At 28.6% G+C, this 24393-nt stretch overlaps 7 protein-coding genes, 1 long non-coding RNA gene and 1 other non-coding gene across 9 annotated transcripts; 6 read left to right on the top strand and 3 right to left on the bottom strand.

Moving 5' to 3' along the window:
* The first annotated feature begins 5 nt into the window (after window positions 1-5).
* On the top strand, window positions 6-876 carry LOC103570341 (MORN repeat-containing protein 4 homolog). The gene is made up of 4 exons (XM_053738622.1): window positions 6-15; window positions 158-341; window positions 452-561; window positions 690-876. The coding sequence occupies exons 1-4, from the start codon at window positions 6-8 to the stop codon at window positions 836-838; spliced, it is 453 nt and encodes a 150-aa protein (XP_053594597.1). The 3' UTR covers window positions 839-876.
* A 390-nt stretch (window positions 877-1266) lies between these two features.
* Window positions 1267-6432, top strand: LOC103570342 (neuronal acetylcholine receptor subunit alpha-7). The gene is made up of 9 exons (XM_008548052.2): window positions 1267-1361; window positions 4155-4291; window positions 4414-4568; window positions 4643-4826; window positions 5043-5259; window positions 5351-5485; window positions 5565-5731; window positions 5813-5969; window positions 6119-6432. The coding sequence occupies exons 1-9, from the start codon at window positions 1301-1303 to the stop codon at window positions 6364-6366; spliced, it is 1461 nt and encodes a 486-aa protein (XP_008546274.2). The 5' UTR covers window positions 1267-1300; the 3' UTR covers window positions 6367-6432.
* A 197-nt stretch (window positions 6433-6629) lies between these two features.
* Window positions 6630-8899, bottom strand: LOC103570268 (calmodulin-like protein 4). Its single transcript, XM_008547961.3, has 5 exons — window positions 8620-8899; window positions 8517-8547; window positions 7722-7853; window positions 7376-7558; window positions 6630-7171 (listed from the first exon to the last, which is right to left on the bottom strand). Exons 1-5 carry the CDS (start codon window positions 8620-8622, stop codon window positions 7071-7073), a joined length of 450 nt encoding a protein of 149 aa, XP_008546183.1. The 5' UTR covers window positions 8623-8899; the 3' UTR covers window positions 6630-7070.
* Window positions 8900-10637: 1738 nt separating this feature from the next.
* Window positions 10638-14702, top strand: LOC103570269 (mitochondrial coenzyme A transporter SLC25A42). The gene is made up of 6 exons (XM_008547962.2): window positions 10638-10948; window positions 11294-11541; window positions 12354-12676; window positions 12919-13181; window positions 13488-13671; window positions 14406-14702. The coding sequence occupies exons 2-6, from the start codon at window positions 11464-11466 to the stop codon at window positions 14533-14535; spliced, it is 978 nt and encodes a 325-aa protein (XP_008546184.1). The 5' UTR covers window positions 10638-10948; window positions 11294-11463; the 3' UTR covers window positions 14536-14702.
* A 52-nt stretch (window positions 14703-14754) lies between these two features.
* On the bottom strand, window positions 14755-16640 carry LOC103570270 (mitotic checkpoint protein BUB3). Its single transcript, XM_008547963.3, has 4 exons — window positions 16389-16640; window positions 16098-16303; window positions 15349-15729; window positions 14755-15239 (listed from the first exon to the last, which is right to left on the bottom strand). Exons 2-4 carry the CDS (start codon window positions 16290-16292, stop codon window positions 14835-14837), a joined length of 981 nt encoding a protein of 326 aa, XP_008546185.1. The 5' UTR covers window positions 16293-16303; window positions 16389-16640; the 3' UTR covers window positions 14755-14834.
* Window positions 16641-17533: 893 nt separating this feature from the next.
* LOC103570272 (60S ribosomal protein L4) lies at window positions 17534-21761 on the top strand. The gene is made up of 8 exons (XM_008547964.2): window positions 17534-17643; window positions 18178-18355; window positions 18586-18831; window positions 19073-19197; window positions 19516-19614; window positions 19993-20264; window positions 20465-20624; window positions 21427-21761. The coding sequence occupies exons 1-8, from the start codon at window positions 17641-17643 to the stop codon at window positions 21619-21621; spliced, it is 1278 nt and encodes a 425-aa protein (XP_008546186.1). The 5' UTR covers window positions 17534-17640; the 3' UTR covers window positions 21622-21761.
* Window positions 20316-20385, top strand: LOC128667705 (small nucleolar RNA U18). Its single transcript, XR_008403655.1, has one exon. It is a non-coding gene; the product is annotated as a small nucleolar RNA U18 (small nucleolar RNA).
* Window positions 21536-22845, bottom strand: LOC106693612 (uncharacterized). Its single transcript, XR_008403600.1, has 2 exons — window positions 22759-22845; window positions 21536-22049 (listed from the first exon to the last, which is right to left on the bottom strand). It is a non-coding gene; the product is annotated as an uncharacterized LOC106693612 (long non-coding RNA).
* An 86-nt stretch (window positions 22846-22931) lies between these two features.
* On the top strand, window positions 22932-24349 carry LOC103570275 (pre-mRNA-splicing factor SPF27). The gene is made up of 3 exons (XM_008547969.3): window positions 22932-23107; window positions 23195-23460; window positions 23808-24349. Exons 1-3 carry the CDS (start codon window positions 23033-23035, stop codon window positions 24271-24273), a joined length of 807 nt encoding a protein of 268 aa, XP_008546191.1. The 5' UTR covers window positions 22932-23032; the 3' UTR covers window positions 24274-24349.
* Window positions 24350-24393: the final 44 nt, after the last annotated feature.

Here is a 24393-nt window from a genome sequence, read left to right as displayed (position 1 = left end):
TCGCAATGGCTCAAGGTACAATCGTAATTTAAATTTAAATTTAAGTTTTTTTTGTTAAAATTAATTACTGCCCAATTAAATGATCGTTTTTTAAAATTATAAATTACGGTTTGATGTTTTTTTCATTGCAACTAAAAAATTTGTTTGTTTATTGAAGGGGTAGTAAAAACAGGAGGTTACCAATACGAAGACGGATCAAAATATTACGGTGATTGGAATGCACGGGGACTAAAGCACGGTGCGGGTACTCTGATATTGTCCGATAGAACTCGATACGATGGAGGATTCCAGAATGGATTGTGCTCGGGACTCGGTGTTCTTGTTTTTCCTGACGGTGCTAAGTAAGTTTGTAAATTATTTTAAACAAAAGTTGATTATTAAATTTATTTGGGAATCAGAGACAAAATTTGCCAGTAGACTCACCCTGGGGAATTCACTTTAATGATTTCAGGTATGAAGGAGAGTTCATGCAAGGTTGGTTTCATGGTCATGGGGTATTTTGGCGCTCTGATGGCATGAAATTCGAAGGTGAATTTCGCGGTGGAAGAATTTGGGGCTTAGGTAAACAAAAGTATGATTTAAAAGTAATTAGAGGAGGGAGGGGTAAAACTGGGTGAGGAGTGGGTGAAATGGGGTATTAATTTTATGTATTTGAGTTCATATCCTCTTAAAATCCTTTTTTTTCATAGGACTTGTTACATATAGTGATGGCTCTCATGGTTTTCCAAGAAATGAAGGCTTTTTTCAAGATTGTCGTTTAGTTCGACGTCGGCGATGTCCAGAAGTTATTCTAAAAGCTCAGAAAATATCAATGTTGGCACGAGCTCAAGCATCTTAAATTCAAAATTTATTAAATTAGTGATTCACTATAATCTAAATGCAGATAAAAAATCAATGTATTTTTTTCGTTGAATTTAATTTAAAATAAATTCAAATTATTTGACTATTCAAACACAATATTTATTCCTACTGGGAAATAAAATCATTCTCTGGTGAATTTAATTCCATTTTTTCAGATATTCGCTGGTTATCAGCTTCATAAGAAACAACGCAAACTTTAAGTATTTTACGAAAAAAAAAAAAAATACCAACATCATACAGTTACATGCGAATGTTTCTTTCTATGTAAATATGCGAAAATTTTTCGCGCGTGCGCAATTTATGACACATTGGTGGATCAGTGAGGTGATGAATGAAGCGGGAGATGAGTAGATGATTGAACTCTACTAGTAACGTTTGTGATTCCCGATCCATGGTTACAAAATTATTTAGTTTGATCTGTTTTTAAATTTTAAACAAAATGGCATGGATCAAACAATTTATTTATTATTTTGTTATACGGATATTTTTTATCATTTATGGTAAGTTAAAATAAATATTTTATAAATAGTATTTATTTATAGCATCGCATTATTTTTTGAGCATAGAAATTTTTTTAATTTGGGACTAAAATGTCCTTTAGTATTTTCAAATATACACATAATTATTTACCGCGAACACTCGCGCCATTAATTACCGTAGGTCACTGATTTACGGTGATTTTACTATTATTTTTTCATATTTTATAAGCTTTGGTCAGAAATGACTGGACAGTGATTCTAAAAAGAAAAAAACGGTCATTTAGTATGAAATCACCGCTACGGAAAAAAACAGATTTTTAAATTTGAATACAATTTATGTGGAAAGTAACGCGAAACTATAAAAATAGTAAAAATTACCCATAAAATTTGGTACTATAAAGACAGTCAACCAGTAATTGAATTTTTACTATGTTAGTAGAAATTGCACTTTATTTAAATGCTATCGAGTATATTTTACAATGTGTATAGGAAAAATTTAGATATTTACCACATGACCTCACAGTATCATACTTTTTGGGTAATTTTTGCTAAAAATTTCTGTGTGTATACAGACCTTTAGTAATTTTTAATTTATGATGTAAAAGTAAAAGCTATCGGATCCCATTGGTCGTTTCGGGTTACTTTCCCCATGGTAATTTTTGCTTACTTTTTTCCATGCGATTCACTGCACAGTAAAAAAGGATTCGTCAAAATCTATATATATATCGTGTGTAAAACGACTGGTTTACACTTTGTTACATGTTATTTTAACATACGTCGTTGTGTAAAAAAAGTAACACAAATTTGTGTTAAAAGTAAAAATTTTTCATAAATTCTAATATAAGGTGACATTTTCTTCATTTTTTTCTGAATGTATTAAAAATATTGGACTGATTGATCTCATAATTTAATCGAAGCTCTTTTTTGTAAATTCTATCAATTGCTGAAAAAAAAATTATCTTGCGGGTTTGTACTTTTTTCTCTTGTCTAGTAAATGGAGACTGTTAAAATTTTTCTCGCAATTAAATGAAAATTTTAAATAAATTAAAAGTTAATTTGTAATATTCAGTAGTCATTTTAGAAGTAAACCACAACAATTTGAAAATTAACTGATTGTGAGCCGTTTTCCCATATATTTATATACAAAGATAATAAATATATATTTATGCGCGAATAATTTAAATTAGTATTCATAATGCCTTTTGTTCGTACTTTTACTATTCATGCATTCGTAAATAATAATAATAATACGAGGATTTAATAAATTTAATTAAAAGCATACTTTATATATGTGATGCTCGAAAATTTTCGGCTAAAGTCTCTAGAGAGAATTTATAATGAGATTATATTTTTTCAAATGGAATCAATCCATGATGCGTATATACGACCACTATTTAAATTAAACAGAAATTATAATTTTTAAATTTGAATTGATTTAATTGAATAGACTTTTTTTGAATTTTTATTTCATTTAGCATAAAAGATTCAATAAATTTAAAGATCCAATTATAACAACTCAAGTAACAAAGAATTCATGTATAGGACAAAAAGATATAAAGTAAGACGGAACTGATGTTAAACTTTGGTTGAAAGATTCACAAGTCCTTGAATAACCAAATAGTTTCAGAGCGTAAATGTGAAGGATTCAGATATATCTCAAGTTCTTCAGAAAACTTCTTCTGAATTTCTCATCTTACGGTCTCTTTCTATGCATAAGTGGTTTAGAGGCGCAGACATCCAAATTTTAATCATCGGAGATTTTACTTATCGATTTTGAATTATCGTTTGTGAAAAGTTCCTAGGATTTTATTTATAAATTTAAAATATTATTTATTTATATACTGAAAAAGTCCCAGAAGTAAAGGATGAACATAAATATAGTTACCTCATGTATTATATTTATTGTTAAATAAATTTTCACAATAAATTGTAATATAAATTAAATGTTTTTCACAAAAATTGAGGTTTTTTGCGGCTGGAAGGAATCAAGAGACTAGGGTCTAAGTTTTCTTATAAGACTTCCATTATAGAACATTAAAAGTAAATAATGAAAAAGTATTGATTCATAGTTTAAATTCCTTTAGAACTTCTTCCAATCTAGTGGATGCCAATATAAACACATCTGTTCCTTCACTAACGTGTTAGTATAACTGTCCGCAAATTTTGTGACCGTACAATCTTGCGGCCGACGTAAATTCACCAATTTGCATATTCCAGCGCTCGAGACACGAGGTATAACTAGATGGTACATAAAGGCCTTTTATAATGGAAAAAATTGTCGATAGTTAGCGGCAATAAAAAATTTGCTCACATCAGCCAATACTATTTTTATTTATTTTTTGTTTTCTCAATTTTCACCCTTTTTTTGCCCAATCCCGTTCGTTTTTTTTTATTCTGTCGCCAATGCCCGTCAATTGAGTTAGCCAATTTAACAGTTATGAACAGATTCACTCAAACGTCACGAAACGGTAATTGTGGAATTTAATGTTTTCTCCCGCAAAAAAAAAGGAAAACACGATTTTTTTTTTATCAAAATTTTTCTTTCAATTTAAAGTATGTCGAGAACATATTCGATGTTATATATATGTAATATCGACAGGTGTCTTAAAAACGGATATGATTGTAATTCTCATCTAATCTATTTTATATATATATATATATATATATATATATATATATATATATATATATATATATATATATTTCCAATCATTTTCTAAATAGTTTTCTTATTTTTTAGTTTTCATCCCTTATATTCTTCAATGCTTTCTATCAAAAAAATATGTGTAATTTATGTTATATATTTTTTTACAGTTTCTTGCGACGAACATGAACATAGACTCACAAAACATCTCCTAGATAATTACGATGCTGGTGTCAGACCGGCGAAAAATTCAACACAACCATTAGTAGTTATTTTTGGGCTTTCACTTCATCATATTATTGATGTGGTAAGATAAAGATTATTACTGTTATAATTAAAATCCTACATCTCTAGGCTGAACGATAGAGTACAGTCATTATGAACACATATTTCTGAAAATGTTTCACATTTTATTAGAATGATTTTTAGGACGAGAAGAATCAAATTTTAACAACAAACTGCTGGGTAACTCAAACTTGGACCGATTATCATTTGCGGTGGAATGCTTCCGATTTTGCTGGGATCCAAGTAATCCGTGTTCCTTATAATCGAGTTTGGAGACCTGATACTATACTTTATAATAAGTTAGTTATTTGAATCCATCAATTTTTATATTCAATAATTGACTGATTAATTTATACTTTTATATTGATTGCAGCGCGGATCCCCAATATAGTTCTGCAGTAATAAATACAAATGTAATTGTAAGTTCTACGGGGCAAGTTGTATGGTTAAGTCATGGAATATTCCGAAGTAGTTGCAATATTGATGTTGAATTTTTTCCATTTGACGAGCAGAAATGTGTTTTAAAATGGGCATCGTGGACTTATGATGGCTATCAGGTTTTTATATTCATTTTGTTATTCGTTCTCGAAAAAAAATGAAAGCTATCGAATCGCAATAAAGTCTTAGAAAGATCACGGACAGTTTTTTGTGATTCCTATGACTTTGATGGATCGAATACTCCTCGGTTCTATAAAGAAGAAATAATTATGAAATTACAATTTAATGTTATGAAATTGAAGAATATTATCATCAATAATAAATTTTTTTCGTAGGTAGAGTTAGAAAGTCAAAGCGAACAAGGTGACATTAGTAATTATCAAGCAAATGGAGAATTCGATCTTGTAAACTTCACAGCTCAAAGAAATGAAGAATTTTATTCATGTTGCCCCGAACCATATCCCGATATCACTTACGAAATACGTTTAAGACGACGTCCCATGTTTTATGTGTTCAATCTCATTTTACCATGCATATTAATAAATGGAATCGGTAACGTAATTAGATACGATCATTTATAATCCGAAGAAATTTTTTCTCTAGCATTTTGAATCTAAAACTAAATCTTTTTTTTTTTGTTTAGCTCTTTTAGTATTTTACGTACCCTCTGAGTCGGGTGAAAAAGTGACTTTAGGAATATCAGCACTTTTATCAATGACTGTTTTCCTTATGACCATTAGAGAGACACTTCCGCCCACTGAAAAAACTCCTTTAATAAGTGAGCCATTAGCTATTATTTCAATTTAAAATTACTCTGCAATTACTATGGGTCTTTTGTATTTATTTAAACTCTTCAGGTCTTTACTATGGAGTGAGTATTTGCTTAGTGTCATTCGCAAGTGGATTAGCCGTTGTAACATTGAACTTTCATCACCGTGGTGTACGCGGCTCAAAAGTATCACCACTAATTAAATCAGTTATTCTTGAAAAATTAGCTAGATTAGTTTTTCTTAAATTTTCTGAGGTTTGAAAACTGCATTAATAAATTTCTCATATTTTAAAGTATGGAATTCAAAAAAATATAATCTATAAAAATCCATTCCAGGTTCCTCTGATACAGAATCAGAATACTTCACATTTAAATGAATATGAAGATTCTACAGAATTTACATTAAGACAGAATACATGTCCACTACATTATCCAACAGATGGACGACAATCACCGAAATTTAATAACAGTCATGATAGCAGTCCTAGTTTAGGTAAAAAACAAACATTCCAGTTGTTTATAAGCTTCAATAAATTTCATATATAGTCGAAGTCCATTAACTTGATACTCAATTAAATATTAATAGTATGAATTCAGAAAAAGTATTAATAAAAATGTCTTTATGATTTTTTTTTATTTAAGATTCTATAAGAGAAGAAAATATTGAGTGGTATTGGTCACAAATTTTACGCAAAGTTCACTCAACTATTGAAAAAAACGAGCGACGACTGAATGAACAAGATCACCGAGAACAAACAGAACTAGAGTGGAAACAAATAGCTCTTGTTAGTGATCGTGTGCTGCTGTGTATTTTCTTTTTAACGACTGCCATTAGCACTGCGATCATACTTTCCGGATCACCGCCAACTGAAGCAGCTATAAAAGGTTGAAATGTTGCGCAGATTTATGGCGAAAATTATTAAGTTTCTTTTTGTATATATTAAAATATTAAGTTGAAAACTGTTGCCAAATAGATCTAAAATATTTAAATAATGATAATAATAAAAATAGTAACAAATATTCACAATTGAGTTATTGATTGTTCAACCGATCCACTATTATTTCCAAAACGCATCACTTTTTCTTACAGGTTCTTAACTTTAGGTACAAAACAATGAAAAGAATTATTGTTTTTAACGAAATTTGTTTTTTATTCAGTTATAAAAACTTCAACATTGAATACTGTTTATTTTTACAAAGGTACGAATGTATGATTATGCAATTAAATTACAATTATCAATAAAATTTGATCGTTGTTTAACGTATTATATTATAAAATTTATTTTCATTTTTAATATTAAATAAAGTCGGTTATTATGCGTGTCTAAGATTTTCTCTTAAACAATAACTATAAACGCAACAAAAAAACGAGGCTCGATGCATTAGCTTACCTTGATTAAATAAAACGATTCACTCAATGTTGAATGTATCTGAATAGTAGTAAAATTGAATTGTTTTGAATCGTTTCTTTTAATCAGACTATATATAGTCTAGCAAACTGTTTGTATTTGTTAAAAATTTTCGTTTGTTTAAGAGAAAAACTTAAACAAAGTTTCCATTTACACAAATAAAATATTTCTTTTTATCAAAGTGATTAATAATAATCAGGAACTGGAGCACATGCTATCTTAACAAAATCTTCATAGTTTATATGTCCATTTAAAGATACATTTGCCTCTCGAAAAATTTGTTCAACTATAAGAAAAGTTATTGTTTCAAAATTTGAATAGCATCTTATACATCTAGTGACATCGAGCATTATACTTAATACAAATTCTTTATGTCAAAGTATCACATAAGTTAAAAAAACAAAGCTTGATAAAATTAATCAAGTCAAAGTGACCCATTTATTTGTTAATAATTAGTGAATAATATTAATAATTAATTGCATTAATTTACCTTCTTTATTAGACAGTTTTTCACCCCAATTTAATAGCATGTGTGCTAATTGTCGCGCTGGTATTAAACCACTTCTCGAATGATCTGCGGCTTTAAAAGCATCATTAACTTCTTTAGGCAGGTCTTCAACTCTTGTTTGCAAGTGCATTACTTCCAAAAAATCAGCGAATGACATTCTTCCATCTGTTATTTATAGTTAATTATTATCAAAAATTTATGTTTTGGTAGTATCTATATTTTCGTAAGGATATTTTGTCCGGAGACATCAACTCGCGTTACTTACATTGAAATTTGATGTCCAATTATTCATTAATAGATTTTTAAAAAAACAAATGATCGTACTTACTTTTATCTTTCATATATTTGTTTAATTCAGCAATAGTAGGACTAAGTCCAAGAGATCTCATGATTATTGTTAATTCTTCCAGACGTTTTATTTGCCCATCTTGAGCAAAAAGATAGAAACATTCTCTGAATTCTAAAAGTTAATTTATAAATAATTAAACTGCTTCATTCATTACCTGTTTTACTTAATAATTAATACGTTAGTGACCGCGCGTTCGATTTAAAATTTAAATAGTGAAGAATATTAACGCGAGTAGAATCTTCGCGAACGAAGAATATATATGCGAAGAATTAGCGAAGACTAACCAGTGATACCACATTAACTTATGCTACTGAACGTAAATTCGTGTTACTTTGCAATAAATTTAATTGAAACACATCTCATTGCTTCGCAATTGAATTGTACAATATAATTTTGTTTAACCCTTCAGTACTCTCGTGTTTTTTAGTGTCTCGCTTATGAGTTTGAATGTAGCAGACATCAGGTAAATTTAAAATTATTAATAAATAGACTAAATAAGTAATAAAACAAAATTAAAAAAAAATGCACATTTCAAAAATTTTGAAATTAACAAGTACATTTTTTATAAATATTATTTTTTTAATTATTTACTCTAGTTATTTATAATTTTAAATTTGTCTGCTACAATCACACTGTCTCGCTTGCATTACAGTTACATCCTATAATTTGAATAGTTTCCTGTAAGCAAAATGCTCATAACGGAAGAGCTGACCCGTTAAGATTACATTTAAAAATGAGAATATATTGAATGTTGTATAAATTGTTTGATCTTACCGTCAATATCTTCTTCTCGAAAATATCTCGCCTGTAAAAATTAATATGTATTAATAAATAAATCTATACATTTTGTTTTGTAAATTAGTAGTAATTTGCCTACCATATTTATGAATTTAAAAAATTATTTTTGACACCAAGTTCACTGTCAGTAAATATTATCAAATTACTTGTAGGTTATGTTTTTTATATTTGTTATTTTTTTGACGTCTAACGAGTTTTTTTGTCTTCGAGTTAACTTAGAAATTCTAATCAGTTCTTTTACTGCAACTGTACTCGATGTCAAATTTATTTAACAATATGAAATATGACAACTGATATCTATGATGCAGCTGATAAGACCTGGTACCTGGTATCTGGTACCTGAAGGATCGATAAAAAAGAATAGGTCAGTTGTTTAGTTACCATATGGCGCTCAATGAAAATTCAAAATATAAAAAATAAATAATTTTTTTAAAAATCAAGTAGGTTATGGAGACCAAAGTTTCCATGAAGTGAATGAATAAAAGACATTGTAGTTTAAATTTTCCTAGGATATTTTTTTTAGTTATTTTGAATTTAAATTCTCAGGGGATTATAGACAGTGCCTCCTCCCCTCATTTTTTTTAAAAGTCAGTGGCAAGTTTTTTTATATTCGCACGAGACGCGGGAACTACTGAATATATTTAAATGAAACATTATAAAAAATGTCGTTTTGGAAATGGTTTCAGTATATTTTTTACAGTTGAAATCTCTTCAGCAACGTAATTTTTTTTTTTTTTAATTCCAAAGTTATTCAAATTTCTACTCAGTTTTCGTGCTATTGATTGCAAACAATATTTTTACTTCTGTATATCTACAAACATGACTATAAAGTTAGCAGAAAGCTGACAAATAATATACTTGACTTAAAAAAAATCTGATGGTCTTTCATCTTCTAATTAACATTTATTTCCCAAACATTAAAGAAACTAATTGATTAATTTAAATGAGAAATAGGGTAGAATCGGTCATAGTGAAAATTGAAGTGAAAAAAAAAATTAATTGGCGAATGATAAAAAAAGTCAGTTTATTTATTTTTTTTTTTAACTATCAGTATAAAATTATGGTCATACATATAAACGAAGTCAATTTAGTCGCTACTTTTTTATCAAACGATTAAAAAAAAAGTTATTCTATAAATACTAGTCTTTTCATTTCTACCCTCAATATTTATGATACTAAAAGTAGAAGACATCAGACAATTTTTTACTTTTTATGAACTAATTAGTTAAGAGACATTAATAGTTAATGATATATTATTGGCTTTATGTTTAATTTAATGTCAGTGTATATTTCTGATAACTATTAAAGTTAATTCAAAATTTTAAGCCTGTAGGAAGAGTTATTAGTTTATGGGAAAATTATCTCTGTAGATCTACAAGGCTATTTGAGAAAAAAAAATGAGTCTGAATGTAGCAGTCATGCAACAATTTATAAATACATAAATTAATTAAAACAATGAAATTTAAAAAAGTCTGCGTACTATTTTTTCATTTATTTAAATACACATTTTTGAAGTTTCATTCTTCTGACATTTTATTCATTTATTCAAAATTCAAAAATTGCCGTCAGCGAAATTTACGCTTATTAAACTTTATGATCCTGAAGATAGTAGAAAATTAACAATTTTCGTTTTTATTTTCAAAAAATCAATATAAAAAAAAGTAACTAAAAATATGGACATGCAGAAAATTAAAAAAACTACAGGTGCAATTTTTTCAAATATTTTTTTTTATTATTTATCATTTTTAAAAAAATATCAGACCTCGGCTAACTGTGATCCTGAAGTTAACAGACAATTAAAAATTTAGCGTTTTTTAAGAAATCCAAAATTATTAGACGACAGCTAATTTCAGTATCATGGCTAACTTCAGTGTCATAAAAACAAATGGTTTCATGCTGATAAAATAATTGATTCCTAATTGGTCTTAATGTTTCATTTAACTTCTGTTGATTTCTATATAATTTAAATCGACGTCATCTCATATGTGTCCGACATGCGCACGTGCATACTTTGCACACATATGTATTAACACACATCATAAATGTCATGTTTAACTTGACGTGTGTATGTGTGCGCGTGTGTTCGTGTGTGAAACTTGTTTCACCACAGCCCGTCAGCTTCTGACGTTTCTCGTGTATATAGTCAGTCTCCGAATGTAATTCTGGTCAAAGGGCAAAGATTGGAGTCTTTTAAAATCATTCAGGAATACTAAATAACTAAAATATATAAAAATCTAGGGTTTTTAATTAACAGAGCTACAATTAATTTATTTAAAAAATTTTTTTAGTTAAATCAAAATTAAGAGCTACAGATTAACCTCAAGTGTCGGTAAAAATAAACTTTTGAAAATTATATCACTGATTCATTGAACGCAAACGTCAAAAACAAGAGTAAAAATATTTTCAAGGTATTTGTTTTTTTTTTTTTTTTTATTTATATTAATTATCTAGTTAATTACTTGTATTCATATGCGATAATTAATTCAAATTTACAGTATAGATTTATATTACTAGAGTATTTTATTACTTTATAAATTTATTATTTATTATATTCAATTGTTTATAAATCTGTTGAACATAATATATTACGGTGCGTAATTAGCATCTGACAAGATAATATTTTATCTTAACTTTTTGTTGTAAGAAGGTTATTGATGATAAAATTTATTATTTTTACTGTAAGCTAATTATTTAATTACTACATAGTTGATAAAGAAAAAAAAAGTAATTTTTTTTATATTATAAATTTTTAGATTATCTTCCACGAGTAGTACTGATATTTGTAATTATTTTTGTTTAAAAATGATAAACATTACGAGCTGAGAAAACAGCGATAACAAGATAATTAATAAATAAATTATGAGTGAACAATCAAGCTGTAGATCGAAGTCAAGTTTTTTTATAACTTATTTATTCATTAGTTATGGCTGCAAGTATAGAAAATAATGTTGTTGCTCATGACAATGACAGCAGTCATGTTTCAACCAGTGTTGATAAACAGGTTGGTATAATTATCTAACAGTTTTTTTTCGAACGATGCATATTTATTTATTTAACGCCAATTGACTATGCTGATGATTATTCAGAGAAGTATGATAATAAAGAAATATATGAGTAGATAAAAAAATTGAAATAAAAATAAATATTCTATAAAAAAATCTATAATAGTTGATATTGGAGTATGGCTGCCCAATTTCAAAACACAGTAAGGTACAAATTTTTCAAAATCGATTTTTAGTACTTTTAGTTTCAGTGGACTTGTGAGATTTAATTCTTAGTTTAAAAATTTTATTTTTGTCAGTTACTGTATTTTAAAATTAAGCAGCCGAGTAGTCACTTGATATTGGCTGAGAATAAGACAATTGTATTGCTAGAAAAAGTTGGTGTCTACTCTATCAAAAAAATCCTTATGGGAATCCAGCCTAGATTCCTACATGGCGTAAATCCATATCTCCAAGTTCCTGTATGGGAATTCAGGTATCCACAGTTTCCCATGTGGATTTCCTTTATGAGAATCTATATACCCATGGTTATCTACATGGGTATTTATATAAACTTACACATTCTATTAATTCCTATGGATTCCTACAGAAATCCATACTTTTCTATATGGATTCTTATGAATTCCCATGCAATTCCACATGAATTTTTTGATAGGGTAAGCAGTGGTGATTGAATAGTCTTACTATTCTGCTAAGTGAGTTATAAGCTACGTAATTATTAACTATTTCCCAAACGATTTATTCTAATTATTACCTAATCTTACCAGCAACTACTAATCAAAGTATAATTAATTATTTTATTTATTTCAAGGATAAAAAACTTAAAGTCTTTACAAATTTATCAAATTTCGAACGTATATTAACGAGCTTCTTAGCTGGTGCAGCAGCAGGTGCACTAGCGAAAACAACAATTGCGCCATTAGACCGAACGAAAATAAATTTTCAAATATCAAAAATGCCGTATTCTCAGCGTGCGGCTATTGACTTTTTGATAAAAACATATAAAAAAGAGGGATTGTTAAGCTTATGGCGAGGCAATAGTGCAACTATGGTAAGAATTGTGCCTTATTCTGCAATACAGTTTGCTGCACATGAACAATGGAAACACATATTGAATGTCAATGGCAATAACTCGTAAGTATTTTTAAAATTTAAACAAAAAAAATAAATAAAGAATTTACTATATCGAGATATCAGAGTTTGAATTAATAGTAGGGGGTGTGCAAATAGTTTGAACTTAAAAATTATTCATGTTAAATCAAATTTTGTTGTTCAAGAACTTAAGTATTTATTTATTTATCTTTTATATAAAATAAGTATTTTAAAAAAATTGAAAACTGGATTCTCAATTGAAGAAAAATTCAAATAATTTTTAGATCGCCAAGCTGTAGATTATTAGCTGGCTCCTTAGCTGGTGTAACGTCTCAAAGTTTGACTTATCCATTGGATTTGGCACGTGCGCGTATGGCAGTAACCCAAAAAGCTGAATATTCAACACTACGTCAAGTTTTTTTACAAATTTATAGAAACGAAGGCTTCATGGCATTTTATAGAGGATTTACTCCGACAATACTAGGAGTCATTCCTTATGCAGGGTTCAGTTTTTTTACTTACGATACGCTCAAGAATTTAATGACAGGTAAATTATTTCATAATTTAAGCTTTTCCCTTTAACACATTAATTTGCATAACATGATTCCTGATTATTTTTAAGGTTTTTCTTTATATTTATTTTTACAAAACCAAATTTTATAGCAAAGAAAAAAAATCAGTTATTTGCAATGTAAAAAAAATTTATAGTTCTATGAATAATTTTTTCGTAATAAAAAAGAAAAGCTTTAAAAAGTTTTAAACCGATTCGCGCTATTAATACTAATATTAATGAAGGAGAGAGATGACGGACATGTTAAAGTGTTAAATGATCCGTCCGCCTGTTGATAAACAGTTGAAAAAATTCAACTCAATCCTGGACTCGCGACTGTGGGCTCATTGAGCTGTGGAGCAATAGCTGGTCTTGTTGGACAAACTGCCAGCTATCCATTGGACATAATAAGGAGGCGGATGCAGACCTCAGCAGTCAAAGGAGCTTATTATCATACCATGATATCTACTTTTATCAAAATTTATAAGTAAGTATAAAATAAAATCTTAATCAATAGATTGTTAATTTTTTCCTTTATCAATATATAAATATAGAGGAAATATTTCATACCTCAGGATTCTTTTCGAAATTTTAAATCTATATTTTATTCTTACTCATGCGTTTTCATAAATATCAATATTAAAAAAATGAAGTTTAAGTGACGGACTAATTAATTTTCATTGAAAAATTTAAATTTAAATTAAAGAAAAAGTTTTAGAATGAGTTTCTAAAATAATTAATTGCTCTTATTAGTTTCCTAATTATTGTTAACCCTAATACCTTGAAAATGGGTCATTTGTGTTCATAAACTTGCAAATGTTCTACTGTAAACAGCCCGCAGACCTCCGAATTTTGATGAAAATGTTTATTGAAAAAGAGATTTCCGGGACTGGCAAAAACTATAGCATAGTTAGGAGTCCAAAAAAGATTTACGAATTTTTCCAAACTTTTCCTTACAGAATAACATAATTAATAAATGAGCGGTAGAAGCTAATAATCCATGTTAAAAATAAAAAATGATCTTGATTTTTATATTTTACTTCTCAATTTTTTTCCCGGACCCGCACATTTTTATATAAATTTTAAACATATATATCTGCCGTTTCACCGCGTTAGTAAAAAAAATAACCAACTGCGGTCTTGATTGTCATACTAGTAGCACATTATACTATCATATATATCAAGCTGATTGCTACAAATATTTATATTTTTCTTTAACAGAGAAGAAGGATTAATGGCATTTTACAAAGGACTAACTATGAATTGGGTAAAAGGGCCGGTTGCTGTTGGCATTAGTTTTACTACTCACGAAATAATACGTGATTACTTGAGAAAATATATTAGCAAATAGTTGTCAAAAGTAGCTTATAAAATGTCAATTTTACATATATGTATATGTACATATATATGTTGCAATCGAATGATTTAAATAAATCGACTAATTGTTAATTATTATTGTTTTTGAATAGCAAAAATTATTTTTTAATGATGTACATATGATACAAAAAAATTATGTTACGTTAGCACAAAAATATTTTATGTATATAATATCTATATGGAAATAAATAAATCGAAATATTTTCTATAAAAAGAATCGTTTTATTATTAAATGAATTATTATTATTATTATTATTATTTATATGAAGACCATCATTTTGGCTTCGTCTCCTGGTCATTAACATAACGAATATAAATTTCTTTTTCGTCGTGAACACCAGGGGTAACTTCAGCAGGATCTAAAAATGAGACACCGATAGCCAGTACAGAGCCGTCGTGACTGAACGATAATGTTGCGACACCAGCGTTATATTTATGGAATTGACATAAACGTTTTTTGTTAAATCCGTCCCAGATATTAACATATCCATCGGAACCACCCGTAGCGAATGTGTTGTACGTCGTGTGAAAGCTTATAGCGTTTACTGGGTAAATATTTTCAATGCCATTTTCTTTTATTCTATGGCATTTGAATGCATATTTTTTCTTCTGTGCTTCTGGAGTCGTGTCCAAATATTCTACTGCCACTCTACCTTCGATACTACTTAGAACGTAGCCCTGAAAATATATGAGAATTGTAATTGTAATATTTAAAAAAAAAAAGGGGGGGGGGGAATTTTCTGAAAAGATCTTAATAGTAAAAATGTAAATATGAATGAAGACCAACCTGTTCATTAGGAAATCCTTTGATGCATCGTGTCTGATATTTCAAACTACTTTCCCGTCTTTGGAACATTCCGGCCATATTTCTCAGGTCCCAAATACAGACTTTTCTCTTGGCAGTACCGACAACAAATTTATCACCGCAAACTGACAATGCGAGCACGGTATCAGGTTGCAAATAAGTTCCAACACAAGTAGGAGTTCTTGGGTCCCATAATTTAACGGCAGCATCCCACCCACCAGTCAAAATTGCATTTACCGATGAACAATATTCTATTTTTCTGATCGCCTTTTCATGTGAACCCATTATCGTCTCTGCATTTGCATTTATATCGTACATTTTTAGTGTACAACCTAATCCTCCACTATACGCGTGTACTGCATCCTGATAAAAAATAGAAATTTATTACTTTGATCATTATAATTCTGCATCCTGATAAAAAAAATAGAAATTTATTACTTTGATCATTATAATTCTTATAAATATCAAAATAACACAAAAAAAAAATGTTAAATTAACACTTTGTGTGTTACAGATAACATCTGAATGTGTTAAAGTTTTAGAGTCGGTAACAGAGAATATTAACAGTTTTTTTACACAAACAAATCATGTAAAACAACATAAAAATTTGTGTAAAATGTTAATTTAACACACAGTCTTGTATTAATTTTCACAAATTTTTTTACTGTGTACTTAATATTTGTAAATAAAATAAAATAAAATGTTTAGTAAAAAATATTATTTATAATTACTTGAAAGGCAACATCTAGGACAGGTTGATCATGATTGTATTTTAAACGCATTGTATTGGCATGAATGTCATAAAGCCGAACTGTTGAGTCCCATGATGATACCAATAAAAATTGTGTTGAATTCGGTCCAAATTCAACCGCTGATATTGCATCAGTTGGCGGATTTTTTATTTTGAATTCCGTTCTGGACTCCATTATTATAAACACTACAATAAGAAAATTAATTATTATTTTATCATTATTGGTGACATTCAAATTCAAAAATTAATAAAAGTGCACAAGTGGACTAACCTGAAAATATAATTTACAATTATTTTAAAAGAATTTTTTGTAATTTGATTACAATGTCGTTTAATTAATAAAATAAATAGAACAATAATTAGAAATATTTTAAATCATTTTACTAGATTGTAGAAAGTTTATTTTTAATAAAAAAAAAAATATGTCGTTTATTTTTCTGTGATATAAACAATTTTTGTGTTTAAAGCCGGTTAAATATCGGAGCGCTCCGTATTAGTAAATATTACACTGATATATTTATATATATTTAGAAGTATTAAAATCGTTTATTTCCGACAGGTAGCGCAAGATGACATGTAGGAGTTTAAAAAAAGTAAATTTTAAAAAATTAAAAAAAAATTAGAATTTGTAACAAAAAAATTCTTAATTAATTTTTATATTTATATAAAATATATCGAAATTCCGGATTTATAATTAAACTTAATTATTAATCATCATTTTAGTACAAAAAAAAAAGATTAGCACAAAATGTCAAACTTGCAGTTTCATGTGTAGCTGTCATAAATGTCGTGCACTTGAGCGGGAATTTCTAAATTTTTTTTTCAAATCTTTAATAGTACGCGCTAAAAATATTTGACATCTTGAGTCTGTCATTAATTTAAATTAAATAAAAAATAATTTTCTATCATTATCAAATTAATTTTGACATTTAGGAAAATTTCCATGAGGAAAATTCATGAAAGAAAAATTAATCGTAAGTGGGAACTCAGTACCAACACATATTCTGTTTATTATTCTATCAAATTAATTACTAAACATAATTTTTAAAAATTCCCAGTAATTCTTGATCTTTTTCTATATATTTTTTTATTAAATTTCATGTGTCAAAATAATTTTAACTGCTAAGAAAATTTTCCATTATAATTTATTTCAATAATTCAAATTTACATGTCTAATAATTTTTGAATTTTTCAAAATAACTATAAATCATAGAAAAAAAATATTCAAAAAGTTACACCTATAGTTTTTTAAATTTCTGCATGTGCATATTTTTAGTTTCTTTGTTTTTTAATAAAACTTTTAAAAAATCCAAGAATTGTTAATTGTCTAAAAAACATTCTCCAGTTTTAAAATAATGGCGGGAATTCAAGCATGCGCACAAAATTACAAAATCACGTGACGCGTGATATGGAACATCCGGTTTGGGTTCCCCTCTAGATTTTCTTTCTTTTTACGACCGGGTACGCGTAGTGCACTTGGTTAGTGGATTTTTTACCATCTAATTGGTGGAAAAAGCCACATTATGGTAAGTTAATTATATTTATTGCAATTAATAACTGTCATTAATTCCTCGCGTAATAAAATCTATAAATTTTTCACAAGTTTCTTAATAAATAATTTCATTTTATCCAAATACTCATTCATTGTGATACCGACCACGTGTATGCTTACATATTTTAATTAATTTAAACTACTCATTACTCCGTACAATTAATTTTATTAATTATTTCACCGTAAATTAATTTTTTAATTGTTAACTAACAATATAACAAACATGAAAGTGTTAAAGTTTCACTTGGATGTTAAATTTACTTGGCGTAATTTTTTGAGGTTCGTTTCCGCGATAATGAAATTTGGACGCCATGTTTTCGTAATGTTACATGCTGCGAAAACATTTTTATTACTCACTTATCTAATAAATTAATTGCAATCGTAAAAGAAACAAATTTCCATTGAACTTGTGATTTTTTTTGAATAACGCATTTGAGTGAATTTAAATTGTACAATTTTTGGCGGTTAATTTATGAAAAAAAATGAATGAATGAATTTTTTATTCTAGTCGAAATCAACTGCTCGAGCTATTGTCACTGTTTACAGTGACAAAAATGAACCAACAAAAGATGTTCTTCCAATTCCTGCTGTTTTCAAAGCACCCATTCGTGTTGATTTGGTAAACGATGTTCACCAGCAAATGGCTAAGAACAAACGTCAACCTTATGCTGTTTCTAAAGAAGCCGGTAATTTATTTATTTTAAATTATCTATGCATTCTGAAGTTAGAAGACAATTAATTTTTTAATTTTAATTTTTTTAAAAAGTTTGTTACAAAATTTAAAAAATGCACATGTAGAAAGTTAAAAAAACTACAAGTGCAATTTTTAAATTTTTTTTTGCAACTAGATATCTATTGTCTATTTTTTTTAGTGATTTTTATTTTAATTTGAAAATTTAAATGTTTTTTTCTCTAGGTCATCAAACATCTGCTGAATCCTGGGGTACAGGACGTGCCGTAGCACGTATTCCTCGTGTACGTGGTGGTGGTACTCACCGTTCTGGTCAGGGAGCTTTTGGTAACATGTGTCGCGGAGGACGTATGTTTGCACCAACTAAAACTTACCGCCGTTGGCACAGACATATCAACGTCAACCAAAGACGTTATGCTTTAGTCTCAGCCATCGCTGCATCAGGTGTCCCTGCTTTAGTTATGTCAAAAGGTATATAATTTTCAAATTTTATACTAAAAAAATTTTAATCCCACTTGTAAATTTCGTAATATCGTAAATTTTTTAGCACAATTTTATTAACTTAATGATGAATTGCTTTTGGTCCGTGTTTATGATCACTTTGATTTTAAAACAAAAGCTTTTTTCTGATACCTAAATATTCAAATTTTTTACTTTATTATGTTTCTATAAAACTTTACAACAGATATAATTTTTCATATTTAAATTCTAGGACATATGATCGGAGAAGTTCCAGAGTTTCCTTTGGTTGTGTCGGAAAAAATTGAAGAGTACAGCAAGACGAAACAAGCTGTAGTTTTTTTGCGTCGCATCAAAGCATGGAATGATGTCCAAAAAGTAAATATACTTTAATAAAATTCATATTCCAACTAATCCAAATATTATGAAGACCCATAAAAAGTATGCACTGTAGAAATGTCCCCATCTAGTAATTTATTTACCAAGATGGTCCAGTCAGGTGCTATATTAATATGGAAATAGGCGTTTTAATCTAGAGTTTGTTAATGTTTAGCTTGAGACATAATTTCCAAACATTTTTCAATACAATTTTTATTATTTAATTTTGAATTTTATTAAATAGTAGATTTTTTCCGCATCAATTGAATTGAATTAATTAATTTATATAATTAATTTAAAATTGTCTTTTACTTTTAGGTTTACAAATCGCAACGTTTCCGTGCTGGTAAAGGTAAGATGCGTAACCGTCGTCGCATCCAACGTCGTGGACCATTGATTGTTTATGGACAAGATAAGGTACTTATTTAAAATTCTATTCTATTCAAAAAAAAGATTCTTTGGCGCCAAAATTTTTTTTGAATTATGAATTGAAAACGAAAATTTTCTTACGGTGGAAAAAATTGTTTTGAGACAAAAGAACAATTTTTTCTAGTCTTGAAAAAATTTTTGCTTTTATTTCAAAGCAAAAAATTCTTGCGCCAAGAAATTCTTTTTTTCTGTGTACTGTTTTAATTTACTATTACTGCATTAATTTCTCATGATGATATTTATTGGTCCGTGTTGCTGATTTACAGTGATTTTAAAATAACCATATCTGAAATTACCCCTGGTAAAAAAAAATATATCATCAAGAAAATTATTTTACATCAACTAATTTTTTTTTTAATATTCTAGGGTATCCGTAAAGCCTTCCGCAACATTCCCGGAGTCGATTTGATGAATGTCAACAAGATGAATCTGTTGAAACTTGCACCAGGTGGTCACGTAGGTCGTTTTGTCATCTGGACAAAGTCAGCATTTGAAAAATTAGACGCTTTGTACGGTACATGGCGTAAAGAGTCTAAACTCAAGAAGGGTTACAACTTACCATCACCTAAAATGGCTAATACTGATTTATCTCGTATTCTCAAATCTGAAGAAATCCGTAAAGTTTTACGTGCTCCCAGGTACTATCACAATTTATCTGTTATATATTTTTTAATTAATTATCTTTATTATTCATGATGATTTTATTGGTCCGTGTTGCTGAATTACAGTGATTATTAATTTTAACCATTTCTGACTTATAACAATTATTTTTTTTTGTATTTAATATGAAACTTTTACTTATTTATTTAATAATTTTATTTTCCTTTTTGATTTATAGAAAGAAGGTTATTCGTCGTGTGAAAAAATTGAACCCATTGAAGAACACGCGTGCGATGTTGAAATTGAACCCATACGCAGCGGTTACTAAGAGAGTTGCAATTTTAACTGCTGGACAACGTCTCCTTGCTCGTGAAGCTGTTCTCGCTGAGAAAAGTGGTGTAAGTATCAAAAGTTGTATTGAATGAAATAGTACATTGCGTAACTAGTGAACTAAGTCAGTATATATTCGACATGCGCAATGGCTTTAGTACGAGTCCTAGACGAGTGCTAAAAAAATTGTTTAGCCCACGTGCTACGTACTATACTTAATCAATACATATCTGGTTATCCTGATTTATCAAACTTGTAAATCGAATCCACAGTAGTCATTTAGCAATACGATGCTAATTTGCGCTTAGATAAAAAATTTGGTGAACTATAAATTAATATGGAATATATTCATATATGAACAACTAATTAAAAATGATTAAATATGTTAGTGTATGGCATTTTACAATATCTACTATCTATGATCACTTTGTAAAATCTATAAAAAATATGCACTGTAGAAATGTCCCCATCTAGTAATTTTATTTACCACGATGGTCCAGTCAGGTGCTATATTAACATGGAAGTAGGCGTTTTAATCTAGAGTTTATCAATGTCTAGCTTGAGACATAATTTTCAAACATTTATTAATAGAATTGACATCTTTTAAATTTTGAATTTTTTAAATAATCGATTCTTTATGATCCGGAAGTCAGAAAGGAATTCAATAATGGCTTTAAAGAAGTGTCATTATGTCACGCTGGTAGAAAATCTAGAAATCTGCGTTGCCTTTTTATTTATTACAGAACACCGGTTGATAAACGTACAGGATTCGCTTTACGGTTATGATAAAACAGGATATCGCGCATGCGTTAATAAAAATTTGAAGTGACTTAAAATATTTTTATTAATCAATTTGACTTTGTTCTCTAGGTTAAATTGACGAAAGAATCTCCAGTAATTAAGACCAAAAGTTTGTTGGAACGTCGTAAGAAGCAGATTCTTGCTGCGAAAGCGGCCAAGCCAAAAGTAGCTAAAGCACCGAAAAAAACCCAAGCGCCAGCAAAGAAACCTACGGCCACAAAACCTGCGGCAGCAAAAGCTCAAAAAGCACCAGCCAAGAAATAATCTGTCACCAACATACAGAAATAACATCTTAAGAACACGAGAGCCAATGCAAAATAAAAAATATAAAAACTCAGAGTTGTCAAACTTGTAATTATTTAATATCTTTTTTTTAGAAAATAAACTAAGAATTGATGACTCGATCCATTTTTTATTTATTTAAAAATTTCAGATTAATTAAGGAAGTGATTAATATTGATTGATGAGAGGTTTATTAAAACTTAATTAGTTTTCATAGGAGCATGTATGCTAACTTTATTATTATCGTTTACTTTCACAAGAATCTCACTTGCATTAACATCGATGGGAATAATAAAGTTTATATTCCTTATTAAATATGGCGGGTTTAATTCTTGCAAACGTATATTGAGAATGTCATTGGGTACCAGTGATGCTGTGACAATTTTCAGGCCTTGTAACCTCATTTCTATCTGAAATACGTTTAGTTTTGTTATAAAAAAACTTGAATTAATGAAATCTTATCAATTATTAACAAACTTCATAGTAAATTTGACCATTGACAGAATAATGACTGGGTATTTTCGTAAATTCCAATTTAGTTATTTTATTTTTACAAAATTTTTCAAAATTCAGGTAATCTCCTTTATTTAAAAAAATTGAATTTTCAAAATAATTTTTTGAATTCATTATTAATTACGTTATTTTTAACTAGGTAATTTAGTTTTTTATTTTGTTACATAACTAAAAAAAAATATGACATAAGATGTTACGCGCAATTTTAAATTTCATTATTTTAATTTATTTATTTATTTAAAATTTATGAATTGTCTCGTGTGCTATATTCACACTCATAAAAAAATTTTCAGTGGTCAGCTCTACATTCACACTTGAAAAAATACAAGTGTGAATGTAGCAGACAAGACAATTTATATTTTTTTAACAAAAAAATAAATATTAAAAAAATATTTTTAAAAACTGCATTTATGATTTATGAAATTTTTGACATGTGCATTTTTTTTTTTCATTATTTATCTGTCAAAAATAATTTCTTTCAATTTCAAAAGTCTGCTTACTGTTCTATGATGAATTTAAAAAAAATAAATTCATTAATTAAAATAATGAAATTTAAAAAAACGCGCGTACAAATTTTTAAATTGTCTAAATTTCTTTTTTGCTTACATTTTTTGGATTCATTCAAAATTCCAAAATTTTAAAAATGGACGATCGTCCCTACATTCACACTCATGTAAAAACCGTGACATTTGGTTATTTTACCAGCTATTTATCGTTCAATATTTTATTTTACCACCACGAATGCTCGTCAGGGCAGCACTATAGATGTTGACATCTAGAACCATCTTCAACAAACTAAAACTACTGAGTACTGATTGTAATTGTTTGTAAGCAAAATAATTACATAAAAAGAAGTAAAATTTATCTAAAATTAATAAAAATGGCTGGTGAAGTTATAGTTGATGCTTTACCTTACATCGATCAAGGTTACGATGAACCTGGAATTCGGGAAGCGGTAAGACATTTTTATTTCTTTCTTACTTTTTTTAAGGTTAAAATTTTTTTTATTATTTAAATTTTATTTGCTTTATAATTTCGAAAGGCATTGGCGATGGTGGAGGAAGAAACCAGGCGTTATAGACCAACAAAAAATTATCTAGAACACTTGCCACCACTAAATATTACAGCTTTCGAAACCGAGGTAATGAAACACGAATTTGAGCGGCTGCAAAATCGATTACCTATGGAAGTTTTAAGTATGAAAAGATATGAGTTACCACCACCGCCTCCTGGAAAGTTAAATGATTTGACAGCTTGGAATGAAAGTGTGGAAAATAGTTGCGCGCAATTGGAACATCAAGCCACTAGGTAAGGAAAAAATTTACTAGTAGATTTCATAGAAATTTTTCTATTTGTCCTATGGTAGAATTTTTAAAGAATTTCTCTATAGTCTGTCAGAATTCGTCGAATCGATTTGAAAAATTTACAGTCAACTAGTCAATTTTTTTTTTTTTCAAAAAAATTTACCGATTTTGAGTAGTGATTAAATATTTTAAAAATTCCATTTCTGGGACCGTTTTGTATAAATGACTTATTGGAGTATAGAATTTATAGAAATCTATTTTCCCTTAGAATTTTCTTCGAGATATTGAACTTGACATCTGACAAAATTTCTTATCTTTTCAAATAAATTATCTAAGAAAAATTTATTTCAGAATTTGTAACTTAGAGCTGATAATGGACTACGGTTGTGAAGCGTGGAAAGCTCATCTGGAAATTTTAATTCAAATGGTAAGCCAAGCCCAGAAAAAACTTCAAGTACTTCGTAAAAATATCCAAGAAATAAATTGGCAGCGGAAGTCAATGCAAACTCAGGGAGGAGAAAAATTACGGGCTCTTGAGTCTCAATGGGTCGGGTTGGTATCGAAAAATTATGAAATAGAGCAAGCGTGTGTGCAATTGGAGCAAGAAATATATCGCATCATGCAGTCAAGAGCTGAAGCAGTTGAGATTAATGACGTTCCGACTGATTCACAAGAGTCCGCTGAGCCAGAGGCCAGTGCATCGAACACAATGTCGATGGAAACGAATCAAGATGAGGAAAATATTGAACAAGATTCAAATGTCAAAGATGCAGAAAATGAAAATGTGACAGAGAAAAAAGATGACCAGCCGCAATAATTATTTTTAGACAATTTAAGGAAATTTAATTTAAACTTAAATATATATTTAATAAAGCATAATTTATTTGTCTATATTCATCACGCATCATTAACTTGTAGTGTTATTTTTTTAATATAC

The sequence above is a fragment of the Microplitis demolitor genome, chromosome 4 (assembly GCF_026212275.2).
Source record: "Microplitis demolitor isolate Queensland-Clemson2020A chromosome 4, iyMicDemo2.1a, whole genome shotgun sequence".
In the NCBI taxonomy this organism is placed as follows: Eukaryota; Metazoa; Arthropoda; class Insecta; order Hymenoptera; family Braconidae; genus Microplitis; species Microplitis demolitor.
This window is presented reverse-complemented; position numbering and strand designations above follow the sequence as displayed.

Coding starts and splice junctions, on each gene's coding strand:
- LOC103570341 (XM_053738622.1), top strand. Junction 342..451: donor GTTTTTCCTGACGGTGCTAA/GTAAGTTTGTAA, acceptor TAATGATTTCAG/GTATGAAGGAGAGTTCATGC. Junction 562..689: donor TGGAAGAATTTGGGGCTTAG/GTAAACAAAAGT, acceptor TTTTTTTCATAG/GACTTGTTACATATAGTGAT.
- LOC103570342 (XM_008548052.2), top strand. CDS start 1,301: ATGGCATGGATCAAACAATTTATTTATTATTTTGTTATACGGATATTT. Junction 1,362..4,154: donor GATATTTTTTATCATTTATG/GTAAGTTAAAAT, acceptor ATTTTTTTACAG/TTTCTTGCGACGAACATGAA. Junction 5,732..5,812: donor TTTTTCTTAAATTTTCTGAG/GTTTGAAAACTG, acceptor AATCCATTCCAG/GTTCCTCTGATACAGAATCA.
- LOC103570268 (XM_008547961.3), bottom strand. Junction 7,854..8,516: donor TCGAGAAGAAGATATTGACG/GTAAGATCAAAC, acceptor ATTAACTTTTAG/AATTCAGAGAATGTTTCTAT. Junction 7,172..7,375: donor AAAACTGTCTAATAAAGAAG/GTAAATTAATGC, acceptor CTTTTCTTATAG/TTGAACAAATTTTTCGAGAG.
- LOC103570269 (XM_008547962.2), top strand. CDS start 11,464: ATGGCTGCAAGTATAGAAAATAATGTTGTTGCTCATGACAATGACAGC. Junction 12,677..12,918: donor AATGTCAATGGCAATAACTC/GTAAGTATTTTT, acceptor AATAATTTTTAG/ATCGCCAAGCTGTAGATTAT. Junction 13,672..14,405: donor ACTTTTATCAAAATTTATAA/GTAAGTATAAAA, acceptor TTTCTTTAACAG/AGAAGAAGGATTAATGGCAT.
- LOC103570270 (XM_008547963.3), bottom strand. CDS start 16,292: ATGGAGTCCAGAACGGAATTCAAAATAAAAAATCCGCCAACTGATGCA. Junction 15,730..16,097: donor TCCTAGATGTTGCCTTTCAA/GTAATTATAAAT, acceptor ATTTTTTATCAG/GATGCAGTACACGCGTATAG. Junction 15,240..15,348: donor AAGGATTTCCTAATGAACAG/GTTGGTCTTCAT, acceptor ATATATTTTCAG/GGCTACGTTCTAAGTAGTAT.
- LOC103570272 (XM_008547964.2), top strand. Junction 19,615..19,992: donor TTGTTTATGGACAAGATAAG/GTACTTATTTAA, acceptor TTAATATTCTAG/GGTATCCGTAAAGCCTTCCG. Junction 20,265..20,464: donor AAAGTTTTACGTGCTCCCAG/GTACTATCACAA, acceptor TTTGATTTATAG/AAAGAAGGTTATTCGTCGTG.
- LOC103570275 (XM_008547969.3), top strand. CDS start 23,033: ATGGCTGGTGAAGTTATAGTTGATGCTTTACCTTACATCGATCAAGGT. Junction 23,108..23,194: donor AACCTGGAATTCGGGAAGCG/GTAAGACATTTT, acceptor TAATTTCGAAAG/GCATTGGCGATGGTGGAGGA. Junction 23,461..23,807: donor TTGGAACATCAAGCCACTAG/GTAAGGAAAAAA, acceptor AATTTATTTCAG/AATTTGTAACTTAGAGCTGA.